Source organism: Pyrus communis, chromosome 2 (assembly GCF_963583255.1).
Source record: "Pyrus communis chromosome 2, drPyrComm1.1, whole genome shotgun sequence".
Lineage (NCBI taxonomy): Eukaryota > Viridiplantae > Streptophyta > Magnoliopsida > Rosales > Rosaceae > Pyrus > Pyrus communis.
In genome coordinates this window covers 31,557,787-31,574,247 of record NC_084804.1, presented here as the reverse complement: position 1 = coordinate 31,574,247, position 16,461 = coordinate 31,557,787, and the positions used below count along the sequence as shown (strand labels likewise).

The 16,461-nt window shown below is 38.9% G+C and overlaps 1 protein-coding gene across 1 annotated transcript; it reads right to left on the bottom strand.

Annotated features, from left to right (window-relative positions):
* Positions 1 to 5,522: 5,522 nt before the first annotated feature.
* LOC137723473 (NAC domain-containing protein 30-like) lies at positions 5,523 to 7,390 on the bottom strand. Its single transcript, XM_068462672.1, has 3 exons — positions 7,231 to 7,390; positions 6,401 to 6,672; positions 5,523 to 6,138 (listed from the first exon to the last, which is right to left on the bottom strand). The coding sequence occupies exons 1-3, from the start codon at positions 7,388 to 7,390 to the stop codon at positions 5,623 to 5,625; spliced, it is 948 nt and encodes a 315-aa protein (XP_068318773.1). The 3' UTR covers positions 5,523 to 5,622.
* Positions 7,391 to 16,461: the final 9,071 nt, after the last annotated feature.

Below are 16,461 nucleotides of genomic sequence, written 5' to 3'. Positions count from 1 at the left end.
AATTTACGGTTTTTTAAACCCTAGAGATGTCGGAAAAATTGTCGGGGGGTGGGGGGGGGGGGTTGGAAATCTGGGATTATGCGGCACGGTAGCCACACCACCATGGTACCACCGCCGAACCACCGCGTTGGCTTGTAACTTAGTTACGTGGAACATATCATGGAACGTTGTCGTTTTGACACCTTGGACCACATGGCAGTGGCCCTTTAGGCCTGTTTTACTTCTCGCTAAAAAGCAGAACCAGCTTTTGATGAAAAATTATCAAGCTCGAACGCTATGCCTGAAGCGCATACGACTAATTCTAGCAGCCATAAACGACGAAAAAATCGTCATGGCTATTGCAATAGGTAGCAAGCCCAACCATGGCCCCAAGGTCATCAGAGCCAAGGCCCACCCAAGGGAAGAAATTTGACCCAGAAGCGCCAACTCCTTGCCCCCAAAGATCCAAACTTCAAGAACAAGGGAAAAGCTACTGTTCAATCAGCTTCCACTAAAATGGACATGTGCTACCGTTATGGATCAAAGAATCATTGTTCACGCGTATGCTGAGCTACCTCTAAGGCTATTGTCAAGTATCATTCCCATCGTGAGTCTAACTTTGTCCATGTGGAACATCTCGAAGAAGCTACTACATCCATGGAGATATCAGTTTTTCAATAAGCATCAGCTCTTATGGATGAATAAGTTTTATTTTTCTAGACATTTTTTGAGGGTGTTTTACCCCTAGTGGCCGAACCCCCCCTAAATTTTTAGGTTTATGGTTTAATTTTTGGACAATTTTTCTAAGTATTTGGAATAATTTGTTTGGTTTTGGTTTGTTTTGAATTATGGATAATTATTTTGTGGATATTATTTTTCGAATTGATTAATTGAATGAATGGAATTATATTTATGCATGTGACCAATTCAATCAATTTATTTCTAGGTATGTCTAGTGGAGAAGTTAGTGTCTGGCTGATAGTGCTACCACGCACACCATATTGCATGAGCGACACTATTTTGCTAACTTCGAACCTAAGAACGCACATTTGACAACTTTCTCAGGCTCATCCAACCTGATTGAAGGATATGAAAATACACGTATCATGTTGTCCAATGGTACTGTCTTAACCATTAAAGAGGCCCTATATTCTCCATGTTCTAGAAGAACATTGTTGAGTTTTAGAGATATTCAAGATAATCAATATCATATTGAAACCACTGAAGATAATGGTTCTAAATTTCTTTGTATCACTTCTTACGAGTATGGCAGAAGCATATTCACGAGAAGTTGGAACGTCTCTCGAGTGGGTTGTACATCATAACCATTCGCAACATAGAAGCCTACCATGTGGGCGGCCTTGTGCCTGAGTGCCAGAGCACTTTGCTGCTTTGGCATAACCATATGGGACATCCCAGACGTGACATGATGCGCCGTATCCTCAAATCATCACATGAGCATCATTTACTTCTCTACGTTGGATTCCCGCCATGCAAAGCGTGTTCTTTGGGGAAGTTGAATACTCAACCCTCAATTACAAAGATTATTCACAACCCTCCTAAGTTTCTTCAAAGGATTCAAAGGGATATTAGTGGACCTATCCAACCAACATGCGGACCATTTAGATACTTTATGGTGTTGGTTGACGCATCGAAATAATGGTCACATGCTTGCCTATTGTCCACACGCAATGCTGCATTTGCAAAATTGCTAGAACAAATTATTAAGATAAGGGCTCACCACCCTAATTATCTAATCAAGTTAATTCGACTGGATAATGCTGGAGAGTTTACGTCACAGACTTTTGACGAATATTGCATGTCAGTTGGGATTGAAGTAGAACATCATGTACCCCATGTTCACACCCAATACGGCTTGGCAGGCACTTTCATCAAGCACATTCAATTGATAGCTAGGACTTTGGTTATGCAAACCAAACTATCAATATCTACCTGGGGCTATGCAATAGTGCACGCAACTATGCTGGTTCGGCTGAAGCCCCTCGCTACCCAACTTCATTCACCGTTACAATTGGTTACTGGATACGAGCTTGACGTCTCGCATTTACGTGTGTTTGGGTGCGCAATTTATGTGTTAATAATGGTCACTACGTACCAAAATGGTTCCTAAGAGAAAAATGAGAATCTATGTCGGTTATGATTCGCCATCAATTATTCCTATTTAGAGCCCTTGATAGGAGATCTCTTTATTGCACATTTTTCGGATTGTCACTTTGATGAGGCAGTATTCCCGTTGTTAAGGGGACATAAGTATGTTAATGTTTCTGGAGAATGTTGAGAATTGTCGTGGTATGCTCCCACTATGTCTCATCTTGATCCTCACACTACCTAGTCTAAAAAGAATTATAAATCTTCAGAGCACTGCTCAAAGCATGCCAGATGCTTTTATTGATCTAGCTAAGGTGACGAGATCACATATACCTACTGCAAACGTACCTGCAAGGATAGACGTACCCCAAGTACGTCGTAACACCACCTATGTAGGCCTGATCGCCCCCGAAGGTAGGGAGGCCGCACCTTCCACACGGCTTGGTATATTAGTGGCTAACTAGTCATCTGCTCCGACCTTGAAGGGTGGTAGATACCTTGGTTCAAAGGATTCATAACCTTAGAAAACGAAAACAGCACCAACTGATGACCCGAGTTTGAATTCGACCATCGCTCACTCATATGTCCTAACGCATGAGGTTGTTTTAGATTATGGTGATGTCTTAGACGAGACAACCCAACCATCCAAGAATCGCTAGATTTCGGTCCACTACGCAATATTGGATAAAGTTTAGGATCGGAATGAGAAGATCGTCGACGATGCATTTACGTACATAGTAGTTATTAACATCGTGCTTAGCAATGGAATTGAACCACATTCCGTTGATGAATGCCGACGTAGAGCAGATTGGTCAAACTAGAAACAAGCAATCCAAGTTGAACTCGATTTGCTTGCGAAACGTAAAGTGTTTGGACCTATAGCTTTTACTCCACTACATGTGAAGCCCACGGGCTACAAGTGGGTTTACATAAGGAAGCGTAATGTGAAGAATTAAATAGTGAGATACAAAGCAAGCCTCGTAGCGCAAGGCTTCCCTCAGCACCCTGGGATTGATTACAAGGAAAAGTATTCCCCCGTAATAGATGTCATAACATGCAACTACCGAATTAGTTTGGTAGTTTCTGAAAAACTAAATATGCAGCTTATGGACGTGGTGACCACGTATCTGTATGGGGATCTAAATAGGAAAATCTACATGAAAGTTCCAAAAGGACTTCCATTGACTGATTCAAATAGTTCTAGATATTAGATTGAGGAGATCACTTTACGGATTGAAACAATCTAGGCAAACATGGTATAACCGTCTGAGTGAATATTTGACAAGTCAGGGTTATGTGAACAACGAATTATGCCCATGTGTGTTCATAAAGAAGTCACATTCCAGGTTTACGATCGTTGCAGTTTATGTTGACAAAATGAACCTCATCGGAACTCCCGCAAAGCTTGAGGAAATTGCCGTTCACTTAAAATCAGAATTTAAGATGAAAGATCTTGAGAAAACTCGATATTATGTTGGCTTGGAGATTTGTTCTGATGGAATCCTAGTACATCAATTAAACTACACCTAAAAGGTGTTGCGATGTTTTAATGAGGATAAAGTGAAGCCTTCAAGTACTCCTATGATCGTTTGGACTCTAGATGCTAAACGGGATCCCTTCTGTCCCAAAGAGGATAAAGAAGAGATTTTGGAGCCTAAAATTCTATACCTAAGTGCAATTGGGGCTTTATTATGCTTGGCTCAATGCACTAGACCTGACATCTCATTCGTTGTTAATCTTTTGGCTAGATACAGCAATGTGCCACACACAGATAGTGGAATGGTGTTAAAGACATTTTCCGCTAGAGAGGAGTCGTCGCCCCCTTCGGTTCTTAGGTTGATTCCCACCTTATTGGTTATGCGAATGCTGGATATTTGTGTGACCCACATATGGCACATTCTCAAACGGGCTATGTCTTTATCATTTGAGACACAACTATATCTTGGAGGTCTACTAAGAAAACGCTAGTTGTGACTTCTTCGAACCATGCTAAGATCCTCGTCTTGCATGAAGCATCACACAAGTGCTTTTGGTTAAGAGTAGTCATGGAACAACAACATCAAACATTGAAGTCAAGCATATCCGAACTCAGGACAACCTGGCTGATCTCTTCACCAAGTCATTGCCCAAGTCTACTTTTTAGAAGCTCGTCCAAGGAATTGGTATGTGTAAATTATCTGAGTTGAATTGCTTGTAATTCTCTTATTTGGAAGTTATGTCTAACTCAAGGGGAGTATCCTAAGCATACTCACTTGATCTTAATGTACTATTTTTCCTATGATTATGTGCCTTTTTCCCACTGGGTTTTTGCTACCTAACGAGGTTTTGATTAGGCACCCATCTTGGGATGATCATACTCCTTTGAGTTCACTACTTTCGTCCTGTTTGACGTTTGTTTTAGACATTATGCATACTTCTCACTTTTCTCCTTAGTATATGGGTTTTCACTTGCCTTAGGTTTTACCATAGCGAGGTTTTGTGAGTTTTACTATTTGCCCATTATGCTGCCGACTTCATCAAATGTTCTACCTTATCTGCTGAAGATCCAATGCGATGTTCTGCTGAAGATCTAATGAGAGTGTTGTAGTCATATTTAGAATAGGAATGTGATTGTGTAAATCCTAGTGTATCTTGGGATATCTTTGAATATTCCATTTAGTAGTTAATATCCTATTAGAGTTGTAATCCTAAAAGGGTAAGGATTTAACCTATTCTACTACTATAAATAAAGGCATAATGAGGTGATACAAACACACATCTGACAATTAAATCTTTCTCTTCTCTCTCTTATTGCCGCCAACCACCCTCTCTCTATTCCCTTTAGAATAGTTCAGTCAAATAAACCTATAACAATTTAAGATTTTTTTTATTTGATAATATTATATCGGTATCAAAAGTATTCATAAATTATCATTTAAAAGTTAAAATTTTTGTTTCTTGGCATCAAAACAAAGCCACCTAGCCCAACATTCTTGACTTTCCGTAATCAGGCTACTGAGCATGGTCCGTAACCAAATTATTGTGGCCTACGATAAAATTGGCCTTGTGAACCGAAATTCTTAGTAATTTTCTAGATATCTTCATTGTACTTTAGGTTAACTTTAGACTGTCTTTAAATGAAATGCAAATTCTTAGTGGAATGTCACTTAATAAAATTTGATTTTTTGAATGTTGTGTTGTGTGAGTCTTAGTAATGCACCAATAATAAATCATGAAAATTAGTTTTTATTTATTTTTTGAAGAGCGGGTGCTACAAATATTAAATGAATTAGAATAAACATATGAGTTTGAGCAAAAGAAAATTTGACATTTACCAAATAAGCCTAAAAATTTACATTGGATATTTTTTATTTATTTATTTATTTTTGACATCTTCATTGGAGATACTCTTAAGCATGCAATCTCAACAACTTAATATATAACCTTGTCCCGACTGCACAACTACATATGGACTGGACTACTATTTTATTTTTTATTTTTTTAAGAGCCAAACAAGAATAAGTTGTTGAGACCATTTATATTGATCTTCTATTGTCACAAGTCTTGGAAGCATCCAAGAAGATGGTTGCTTCGAGTTTCTTGCTCATAATATTGGGGTGCCGACGACAAACTTGGATGAGAAAATGATGCCCTATCAGTGAATTGCACTTCCAGTAAATTGTCCAAAATTTTCCAATCTATTTGTTGATTGCTGTTATTGTTGTTGCTCCTGTCGTCCTCATAGTCTTCAGTGCTGAGATTAGTGCTATTCAATATGTTTTCTTTGGTGACAAAGCTTGTTGAAATGGTTGGGCTTTCTAGTTGAGGAAGTTCCATGAGCTGGTTACCCAAGAAAATGTTGTTCGAAACGAAATGATCTTGCTGATCTGAACGAAAAGGTTGATGGAAACCTTGATTGGGGTTGATCAGCATAGACATAGGCATTTCACTTGAGAAGCTTGAAGATGAAGCATGATCTCTGACATAGTAAGCATGCTTCCATGCTTCAAAACCTTGCCTGTGACTAGGACTTGGCTTCTTGAATGCCCGACATACAACCCATCCTTCTTCCTGCACGACCATAACCAGGCCGGATTTGTTAATTTGCAAATTAGTATGCGTGTGTGTGTGTGTAAAATATATATTCATATAATATAAAAATTCAAACTACGTATGTAAACACACGTTATTTACTGGTTTAGGGTTTAATGATGACATCTCTCTCTAATAATAAAGTTATTCATATAATTAATATATTTATATTGTCAATTTCTCGATCAACTGAAGAAAATTAAATAACAAGTTAATCAATGGACGATATTGAAGAACTTGCCTGAGGGGGTGCATGTTCCGAAGTTTGGAGTCGATATTCATGCATGATCCAGTCGGTTTTGTTGCCGTTAGGTGCTCGTCCCTTGTAGAACACCAGGGTCTTCCTCATTCCTATAATGTTGTTCTTTGAAAGCACTGCCTTGTCTCTTCCTGTTGCCTTCCAGAATCCAGCAGATGTGGCTCTATTTGTTCGAGTTCCAGTCGGGTACTTCTTGTCTTTGTGACTGAAGAAGTACCACTCGTTCTTTTCACTGTAGCCCAGCTTGCATCTCGCTGTACCATAAAATACATACACAGTTATCAGAATGCATCCATATGCTCATAATCTTATGCGATGTCAATAACAACTCTTTTGTTTAGCCATTGATGACAAAGTGTAGCATTTGTGTTTATGTTGTTTCTATTATGTTACAATTTTGAGGAAAATGCATGCCACTTGCACCAAATTGTGGCATGCACAATAGCACTTTAATGCTAGCTACCATAATGTCAAGTACTGTATAAAAGATGAAATTGACTAATCAAAGAGGAGATAAGTGCAATATGTTTTTGGTTAGTGATTAATCATTGTTTAATTAGTTTCATGTATTCTTTTTTTGAATGCTAGCTATACTGTTTGGAGTGCAAATAGCTAAAGTGAAGTATTAAATCGCTATCTATTTTGTTTTGTTTTTCCTAACAAGCATCAACGGATTTTTCCAATGTTGTTTTCCTTCTACACGTTACCATATCCAATAGTATGAACACAGAAACCCCTCTTAGGTACATATCTTTTTGTGCCATTTCGAGGTCAACCTGCAAACGTTAAAAATAAGTTGGTTCTTAAAGTACCTTGTATGTCCCATGGTTCGATTTTGTATAGGTCAATGTCAACGATGACATCTAGATCAATTTGTAGTGAGTTGATCTTTCTTTTCAGGTAGTAACCCACAAGTTCCTCTTCTGTCGGATGAAATCTGAAGCCTGGTGGAACACAAGATTCCATCTCCATTACTAATGGTATTCTAGACGCACCTGCATATCATGCAAGGAAGTATGAGAGAGAGTCCTTATAATTATTCTCTTGACTTAGCTATATATGTGCATGAGTGTGTGTGTGTGTGTGTGCAGTCCACAATGTAATTACCAATCTTGTTAATAATAACAAAGTAATGTGGTGTTATTAACTTTAACTTTATCTTAATCATATTAAATGTGAGATATTATACTTGAATGTGATTGTATTGCACTACTAATGTTCAAAATGATACCACATGCTTTTTATTAAAGGATGCCATAGAATTGCCCCATATATATATATATATATATATATATATGTATATGTATTTGTGTGTGTATGTGTGTGTTTGTGTGTGTGTGTGTGTGTGTGTATTCATGATTACATGAAATAAAAAGAATCATATGATATATTTTTTTCTTACATGGACTACCCCTCGAAGGCTATGTTTAGGTAAGAAAGTTTTCAGTCTTAAAAGATTTACAAATGTTATATAAAAAAAATTAGAAATGTTTTCCATGATCATTAGAAAGACATGTGAAAGGGATTTACAAATCCTTATATGGAAAGTGTCACTTGTAAATTCCTCTTACATACCTATATGATGGTCATGATTGTCATTCTTAATTCTCTCTGTCTAATATTTTGTAATCCATTTCTTTATAACTTGACCTTAAAGGGATTTGAAAATTCCTTGCCCAAACATAGTCGAAGGGTTCTTGTAATTGGCGTAGGTCTAACATCAAAGACAAGACAACCAAACAAATAGTTTGTGAAGAAAACTATTGACTCTTAATTTGGAGGGATATTGAAGAAGGAATTCTGAAAGTCGTATGCATGATATCTAAACCCTGTGCTATATAGTAGCTAAGTATCTAGCTAGCAATTATGAAGATTTCACTTGTGGGAATTGATAGTGGTGCTGCATGTGTTTTTGGCTATTTGACATTGCGGAAAAGAAAGAAATCATGACAGAGGAGTAGTAGTGGATTGGAACCCACCACGCTAACATTGGAACATAGGATTATCCTATAATTAAGCTCATAAGTAAATTTGTTTTCATTAGTTGCATGGAGTAATCAGGGACAAATATATATTGAACACAAAAGTTGGCCGAAAAGCTTGACTTTGCTGGCACAAGCATGTTATATTTCTTTGAGTGCAGCGCACTCCCTGCCTGCTACCTCCTGCTCGGTCGATCTCTACTGGTAGTGACAGTGGTGGAATTAAATTCCTTAAAAACAATTCATTTCATACCCAAACCACGCTAACTACACAATCAAAACTAATCAATAAAAACCAATCTAATTTTTTCATTAATTACCGTAAGATTATTAAAAGATTGACCTACATTTAGTACAAACAAATCATTGATCGATCATCCATCACACAAAATGTGAATTTTAATTAACTGTAAATGTAGATGCATTACACAAACGCTAGTAATTTCATCTGTAAAAAGGAACTAAGAAATTAAAACAATTTTAGCAATATATATGTTGTAATATATATATATATATATATATATATATAGTTCTGCATGTAACAGTGTGATTAACATATGCATGAGCTGAATTATATCATGCACACAGGAAAATACTCACAGGATATCAATAAAACTGTTGCTGCAACTGCCTTCTTTGCGCTAAGAAAAGAACTTGTAAGAGATCAGAAAAGGAAATACTCAAGGATGATATATGAAGACGTAAAAAAAAGAATGGAAATATTGAAGATGTATGTATTAGTTGGATCCGGTGAACCCTAGCTTGAGAGAGAGAAAGAGAGAGGGAGGGCTTCTGCAGATCTGTGAAGTGAATATTAATTTGTTGCTGAAGAGAAAGAGAGGCTAATAAATGTATTTATATACATGGGCCAGCTGCTCGATGGTGATGAGATGAAGATTTAGATGAAGAAAAGAGCTAGTTAATTGTAATTAGTTTAAAAACAAGAGATATGGTATATATGGAATTAAGAGAAGAGAGGAGAGAGTACATAAGAGTGGTAATGGTATTGATTGCGCATTGGCATTGCGCGTGGGGTGGCAGCTGAGAAAATGAGATGCAAAGCTTGTGTTTGGACGGCGTGAGTGTGACACCATGTTTACACGCCACCCCCGCCCACCGCTATTTTGTGTTCTAAGATTTTCCGCATATAACTATATATTATATATATTATTCCCTTAACTAAACTAGGTTTGTAGCTTTAAGTTTTAACAACATTCACTCCCACAATATCTCTTGACTTTACCATCTCGTCTATTTGTTATTTATATAAACATTTTTCAAATCCCCATTGAGAAAAAAAGTTATCAGTTTTCCAAATACATCACTATGTATATAGATGATCAATGTATGGTATTGGAATACAACAGAAACATTGAGATGTTAATTTAGAAACAGAGAACTCCTCCCACCTAGGAGAGACGGACAGTGTGGTGATGCGACGGGTCGCCCTTAGGTGTTGTGAGTTGCAATTAGGGTTGCTCTAGTTTATCATTAAAGTAATTTAATTACTCAATACATACTCACTTGTATTCATTTGGAATTAAACTCGTATTCATTTAAAATTAAGACGTTTTTCACATCATTAATCTGAGATTGATCAAATTTGTTACACAACTTTTTTTTTTTTGTTTTTCTTAAAAGAAAAAAAAAAGAAAGAAAAGAAAACTGGTGGCAAGTCATGATTATTCATCATTTTCACAATTTAAGAGGCTATGGGGAATTACACAACTTGTTGTCTTTAACATTATTCTATCTTCATAAACATTTCCGTTTTTATTGAACTCGCCAAATATTTGCCAATTTTTAAGATTACAATTAGACAATTACTTTTATACTTCATTTATGATTCTTATAATTAGTTTCTATATGATGGTATCTTGTCTGGACTAAACTAGATGTTACGTTTTTTTCCTGATTTATGTCATATTGTCTTTTACATATATATCACACCGTCACATTCTTGCCTTTCACTATCCATCTCCTCCCTCCCTGTCCAGTCTGTTTGGTGTGCCGCCCTTGGCCATTTGGTACCATTCATCTGCTGCCACATACACAGCCATGGCAGACTTCCAACCTGTCCATATCAAATATATAACTAATCACATTAATTTTTAGATTTACATCTACCAGATGAGTCCCCCCAAAGTCATCCATCACTCTTCGATCACTAAGTTAAGGTTGGATAATATATCATCATGGGCTAACCACTCTAATTGATTAATTGACACACAAGGGAACAAGATCAGCCTTTCCTTATTTATTAATAATCCAGTGCTTCGTGATAAGTACCGGGTTGAATCTATATAGATACAACAAGAAAATTGTTTATAGCTGATTCAGGTAAAACCCTTTCGTGCCCCTTGCAGCTATTTCTTATCTTGTTAATATTTGTTTGTAAACTAACATTAAACATCGTTTAATTTCTGTTCGAAAAGGTTTCCTTGGATTTTACAAAATCTTGAATTTCCATATATTGTCCTCTATCCCTGTGTATATGCAATGTGCACCCGTTGTCTGGAGAAATTTTTCCTTGTGTCCATAATGTAAGCGGTACATCACATGTTATTATATAAGTACTGAAAATTTTTATTTTTTATGTTATTAATTTTTTAACACAAGAATCTCACCACTTGTATGGAGACAAATGGTATACCATCCTGTGTTCCGGACACCTTGAAAAATCTCTTAATTATCGGATAGTATGCGGAGAAAATTTTCATTGTGACCGGAACACAAGTGGTAGACCTCTTGTTTTTATATAAGTGGTGAGAAATTTTATTTTTTAAATTATTAACTTTTCAACACACATATCCCACCAATTATATAATAACACGCAGTGTACCACCCTGTGTTCCGGTTACATTGAAAAATCTCTCCAGTACGCAGTTAATAACTATACTTTCTTCTGCTCAAGGTGCAAACCATGGGACATAGAAGCTATACTCTTTTGTGCTCAGGGAGCATTGCAATGGAAGAGACGAAAGACTTTAAAATAGACATTTTATATTGTTTGTTGATCAAAAAAATTCTCTAATGGAAGGATGTATAATATCATTTTTGTCGGAAAATGTAAATATACATCTTTAGAAAATGAGCCCTATGAGAAAAATAAATGAGATTTTAAATTTACATAATTTTCATTAGAGTAAAATTCACTTTCACATTTCTTGAAGGTGCAAATTGAGATGTAAACGTGGTTTTTACATTCCAAATTTGCAATCTTTTTACTAAAGACATTCTTAAGGTGATTTTATTATTATTATTATTATTTTTTGTTTTAATTTTTGGTAAAACCTCTAAGTCAATCCTACTCCAATATTGTTATAATGGGAAATGACAAAAATGTAATTTTATTAAAAAAGAAGAAAATTATAAACAGTCAAGGGGGACATTAAGTCTAACCCAGACTATGATAGCAACCATAACAAACAAAACCTCCAACAACCAATACAAGATATTAACAAGGCCAACAAAAGATAACTTATTTAAAGTGGTAGTGTGGAAGTCCTACATAATCACGATGCTAATACGACAATATGAAATGAGGAGGAGAATCCCACCAACCACATTCAATAGAAGAGGAACCATGATTTGCAAGGGCGTCAACGACTTGATTACCTTCCCTATAAATGTGAGAAGACCAAAAATGTATTTTGAGAAATTCTATGCAGTTAATTCCTCCACTCCACTCTCAACTGCCAAGGAACCAATTGAGGAGAGCGCAAGAAGTCAAGAACCAAAATAAAATCAACTTCCAACCAAACAAAATTTAATTTCAATCCCGAACCGAAACTAATTCAATAGCTTTAATAACTGCTATTAACTCCGCCCCAACATAGCTAGGAATCTCTAAGTTAGAACAAAAGGCTCCAAAGAACTAGCTTTTGAATTCCCAAAATAAACCACCAGCATGAGCGGAACCACTCTTCCAAGCACCATCAATATTTATCTTAACTCAACCATGATTGGGAGGAAGCCAACACACCTCTAAAATAATGAGGGCTCAACGAGGTCTACATGTAGCACCAAACCTCTTCAATACACATAAATCGCAAACAACATTATTCATATAACGGGACCCCATTATATTTGTATAATGGATCTGACCAACAATAAACTCAAAGCATAAGAAACATGAATACTAAGTCCTTCATGCCAAGCTTGGTTTTTCAAATACCATATACACCTGTTTGGGCCCGAAATAATATTGTTGGGCCGAGCATAGGGTTGGGCTCGGCCCAAAGCTATGTCAACTACTATGGGCTGCTTGATAGATTCCGGGCCAGTTAGCAGGGTCGGTCGAGTCCTATCCTAAGAAGGAGTAATCCAGATAAGCAAAAAGGTCGAGGAAGTCCTGGTGCAACCAAGATTCCCGGTCAGTAAAGAATAAAGCCTCGGAAGAGGGGAAAGTTCAAAGTCCTAATGGGAGTAGGTTTGTTTGAAGTAAAGTTGGAACGGGACAAGGACTCCCAATCTAGATAAGGGCGCGATTCGGTCTCAAGGAATGGGTGCTATAAATACAAGAAATCATGCAACAAAGAAGGTCCTTCAATTCAACATACAATTGCCCTGTGCAAAGACTCTTAAATACCTTGAGATTTTTTTCCTTTTCTTTTTCTGCCGACACACCTTCAGTTTGGATAAATAGCACTATGGAGGCACCCGGTGAACACCTTCTGTTTGGATAAACAGCACTATTGTCGCAGAATCAGCCAACCGAGAAACACCTTCAGTTTGGATAAACAGCACTGCGTCGAGGCCGACTGGTTACCTATCTATGTCTCGGCCGAGAAGGGTTTTCGAACCCTTGTTGGTAGAGGTCACCTTGCTAGCCCTCTCGGCGTAGTAAGGTGTTACGAATTACGTTATTCGGCGTACTGGATACCGAGTGATTTTATGATTGGATACTCACAAGTGAGTTTCAGAGTTCGGCATTCTGACGGTCGAACTACATTCATCATCAAGACATGCATCACATTTGAGTACTTGTGTCCGTATAGTTTGGTGTCGATTCGACATGCCTATACTCTTACGAATATAATCACAGTGACCGAATCGGGCGCCGATGATTTGTGAACTTCGCAGAACTAGTAGCCTTGTCTTCAGGCTTTAGAATCCAAAGACCGAGAATGTTCCTTCCTCGGTCGCAGTCGCAAGATAAAGAAGTCAACAACGCGCTCAACGCGACATCAACGAATTTTACTCCTCGGCCGACGAGTTGGCACGCCCCGCACTCAACCGAAGGACGTAATTAGCTTATTAGTTACTCGGCCTACGCGCCACGTAGGTTTTGTAATTTTTAGAGTCAACATTTTGGCACGCCTAATGGGACCATTGTGCTAGACCTTCGGAGTTCATGACCATTGAGACACGGTCTGTAAAGAAGAAAACAATCATGGGAAAGTCAATAACTGACTTACCAGTGCAAGGCCTTGGGCAGGATTTGCACTCGGAAAAAAATCTGATCATTGTTGCGCCACCCGAGGCCACAAGTGCGACATGTCGAGAGAATGAAATCTATCTCGGCGGACAACCTCGCAACTCAGAAGTCCCTAACCAAACAGCAGGCATGTTCGTTGAAGGAATAGTGGAAGATTGCGACGACAATGGTAGGGAGGGTTCTGATCCACCAACTAGGTCGTTTCTTCGAAGACGACTCGATGAACAGTATCGACAGGTCGAGCAGTCGATTGGTCAAAAGATGAATGATTTACTAGACGTAACACGAAGTAATAACGACACACAGACCAAGATGCTTGAACTATTGGTTAGCAAAGCCTTTGAAGATGGCCAGGTCGGCCAACCTCGGCAGTTTTCTACGAATGTTCCTGTACAAGCCGAGAAAGGGTCCGCCCGGCCACAACCAATCAACTTAGATAAAAGAGGTGGACCGGGCAATAGATCCGACGGACCAAGCCAGGGAGAAGAAGCCGCTTCCGTAAACATGACCGAGGTCCAGAGAATGATTGACTCGGCCTTAAAGAAGGGACCGAAGTTTCCAAAATTCATCAATCCATACCCGGCTTATGTAGAAAGGTTTGAATACCCGCGAGGTTTCAAGATCCCTGATTTCAGTCTTTTCGTCGGAGAATCGTCTTTATCCTCATTAGAACATGTGGCTCGGTTCACGGCGCAGTGTGGAGACGTCAATAGCGACTTCTATAAATTACGGCTGTTTAATTTTTCATTGACAGGCTCAGCTTTTGCTTGGTGCATTAATCTCCCACCAAACTCCGTACAGAGTTGGGACGAATTAGTTGAGAAATTCCATGAACAATTTTATCGGCCGGGGATGGAAATGTTCGTATCATCGTTGGCCAGGATGGCTCAAGCGTCCGACGAAAGAAGTTTCTGGGGGTAAATATTCGAGATATGTACGAACTTGCTCAACACGTTGAGCAGTATGATTATTTGCTCCGAGAAGAGAAGATGTCAAAGTCACCATCTCGGGGAACGTTGTATAAGAATCCCACGGTTAGCTATGCATTAGCCGAAAGCGAAGATCCTTAGTATACCAGTGTGGACGCGGCCGAGATAGTAATAGATAAACCTTATGTCTGCAAGGCGTTAGCTCAAGTTAGTTCCAAAGACACCAAGACCCGTTCGGCCGCCGAGGAAATGAGTAAAACATCAAAAGTATACACTTTCGATATCACCAAGGCCGATGCAATTTTTTATCAATTATTGGTAGCTAAAATCATCAAACTTCGCTCGGGGCACACTATCCCTAAGGCCGACGAATTGAAGGGCAAGATATACTGCAAGTATCATAATTCTAATAAGCATGCAACCAATAATTGTGTTGTATTCCGAGACACGATTCAAAGTTGGATCGAGAAAGGAAAGTTAAAATTCCCGGAGAAGCAGATGGCGGTCGACGTCAATCATTTCCCCTCAACAACAATTGGTATGGTAGAGGCTCATCTCCTTAAAAACAAAGGAAAAGAGAAGGCTGAATACGGCCCGGTGCAGTATGTCCGTAAGCAGAATGGTCAACCACGACTGAAGATTGATTTGTTTTCAAATGCACCACCAACGGAATGCTCGGGGCCACCCATCGATGAGCCTATGATGGAGTCGAGTTCTGGGAAACTCATGAATCAATGGTTTTATGCGACCATTGTAAAACACCAATCGAACCTAGGAAGAAGACGCATTCGACACCAACTTTAGGCCCACCATCTACGACCTCTACAACATCGCCAAGGGGATTTGGTAATGGTCTATAACACCAAGTGTTTGAGAGACTCGGCCCACAGGTACGACTAAAAGACCAGGCCTCGGTCAGGCGACGTCTTAACTTTGACGTACCTTTCTATAACGAGGATTATTACTCGCGCAATGCTAGTAGGTCGGGCTCACCAGCCGATCAAAAAACGTTCAAACCACCCAGGACACCGGATCAACGCTGGTACAGTTACAATTCTTCGACTGGCCTATATACGGCGTTATCTAAATCTCAAAACGTCGTCGCCAATGAATAGATTGCATGGCTCGACGACGAGAAGCGCAGGCCAACCCTGCCAACCGGTGGCAACCAAAAGAGGCCGTGGAAAGCATTAGTGAACGGCTAACCTCGACTATCATGACCGAGTCACTCGAAGGAAAAAAGTAGCGGCTTCCGACTTTGAGACCACTATTGAAGAGTCTGAGAAACATATCAAGCTTCTTCTCCGGCCTGGGGAGACGAGAGCTCGTCTCGAGCATTTTAGGCAAGAGGCCGAAAGGAAACTTTCTCCTTTGCCACCGCTCGAACCATTCATCAAAATATGACGCAATCTGCACCCTCCATTCCTCGGTGACTCCTTGGAGTACATGCGAGAGTTTCATAAGAAATATTCCGCCAATGACTTGTATTGACTACCCAAGGCGTGTCAGGAAGCCCTCGACCTAACACTAACTTGCCCTGATGTCGAGCAAATTATCCAGAAAACTTCTGACCCAGTGATAAAAGCTAGATTCCAACATATACGGGAGGCTCGGGTCCTTGGTTTTGAGGTTGATCCGTACACGGATATTGATGCCGCCGAATTGCCCTTTTCGCTCGAAGACCTTCATCAT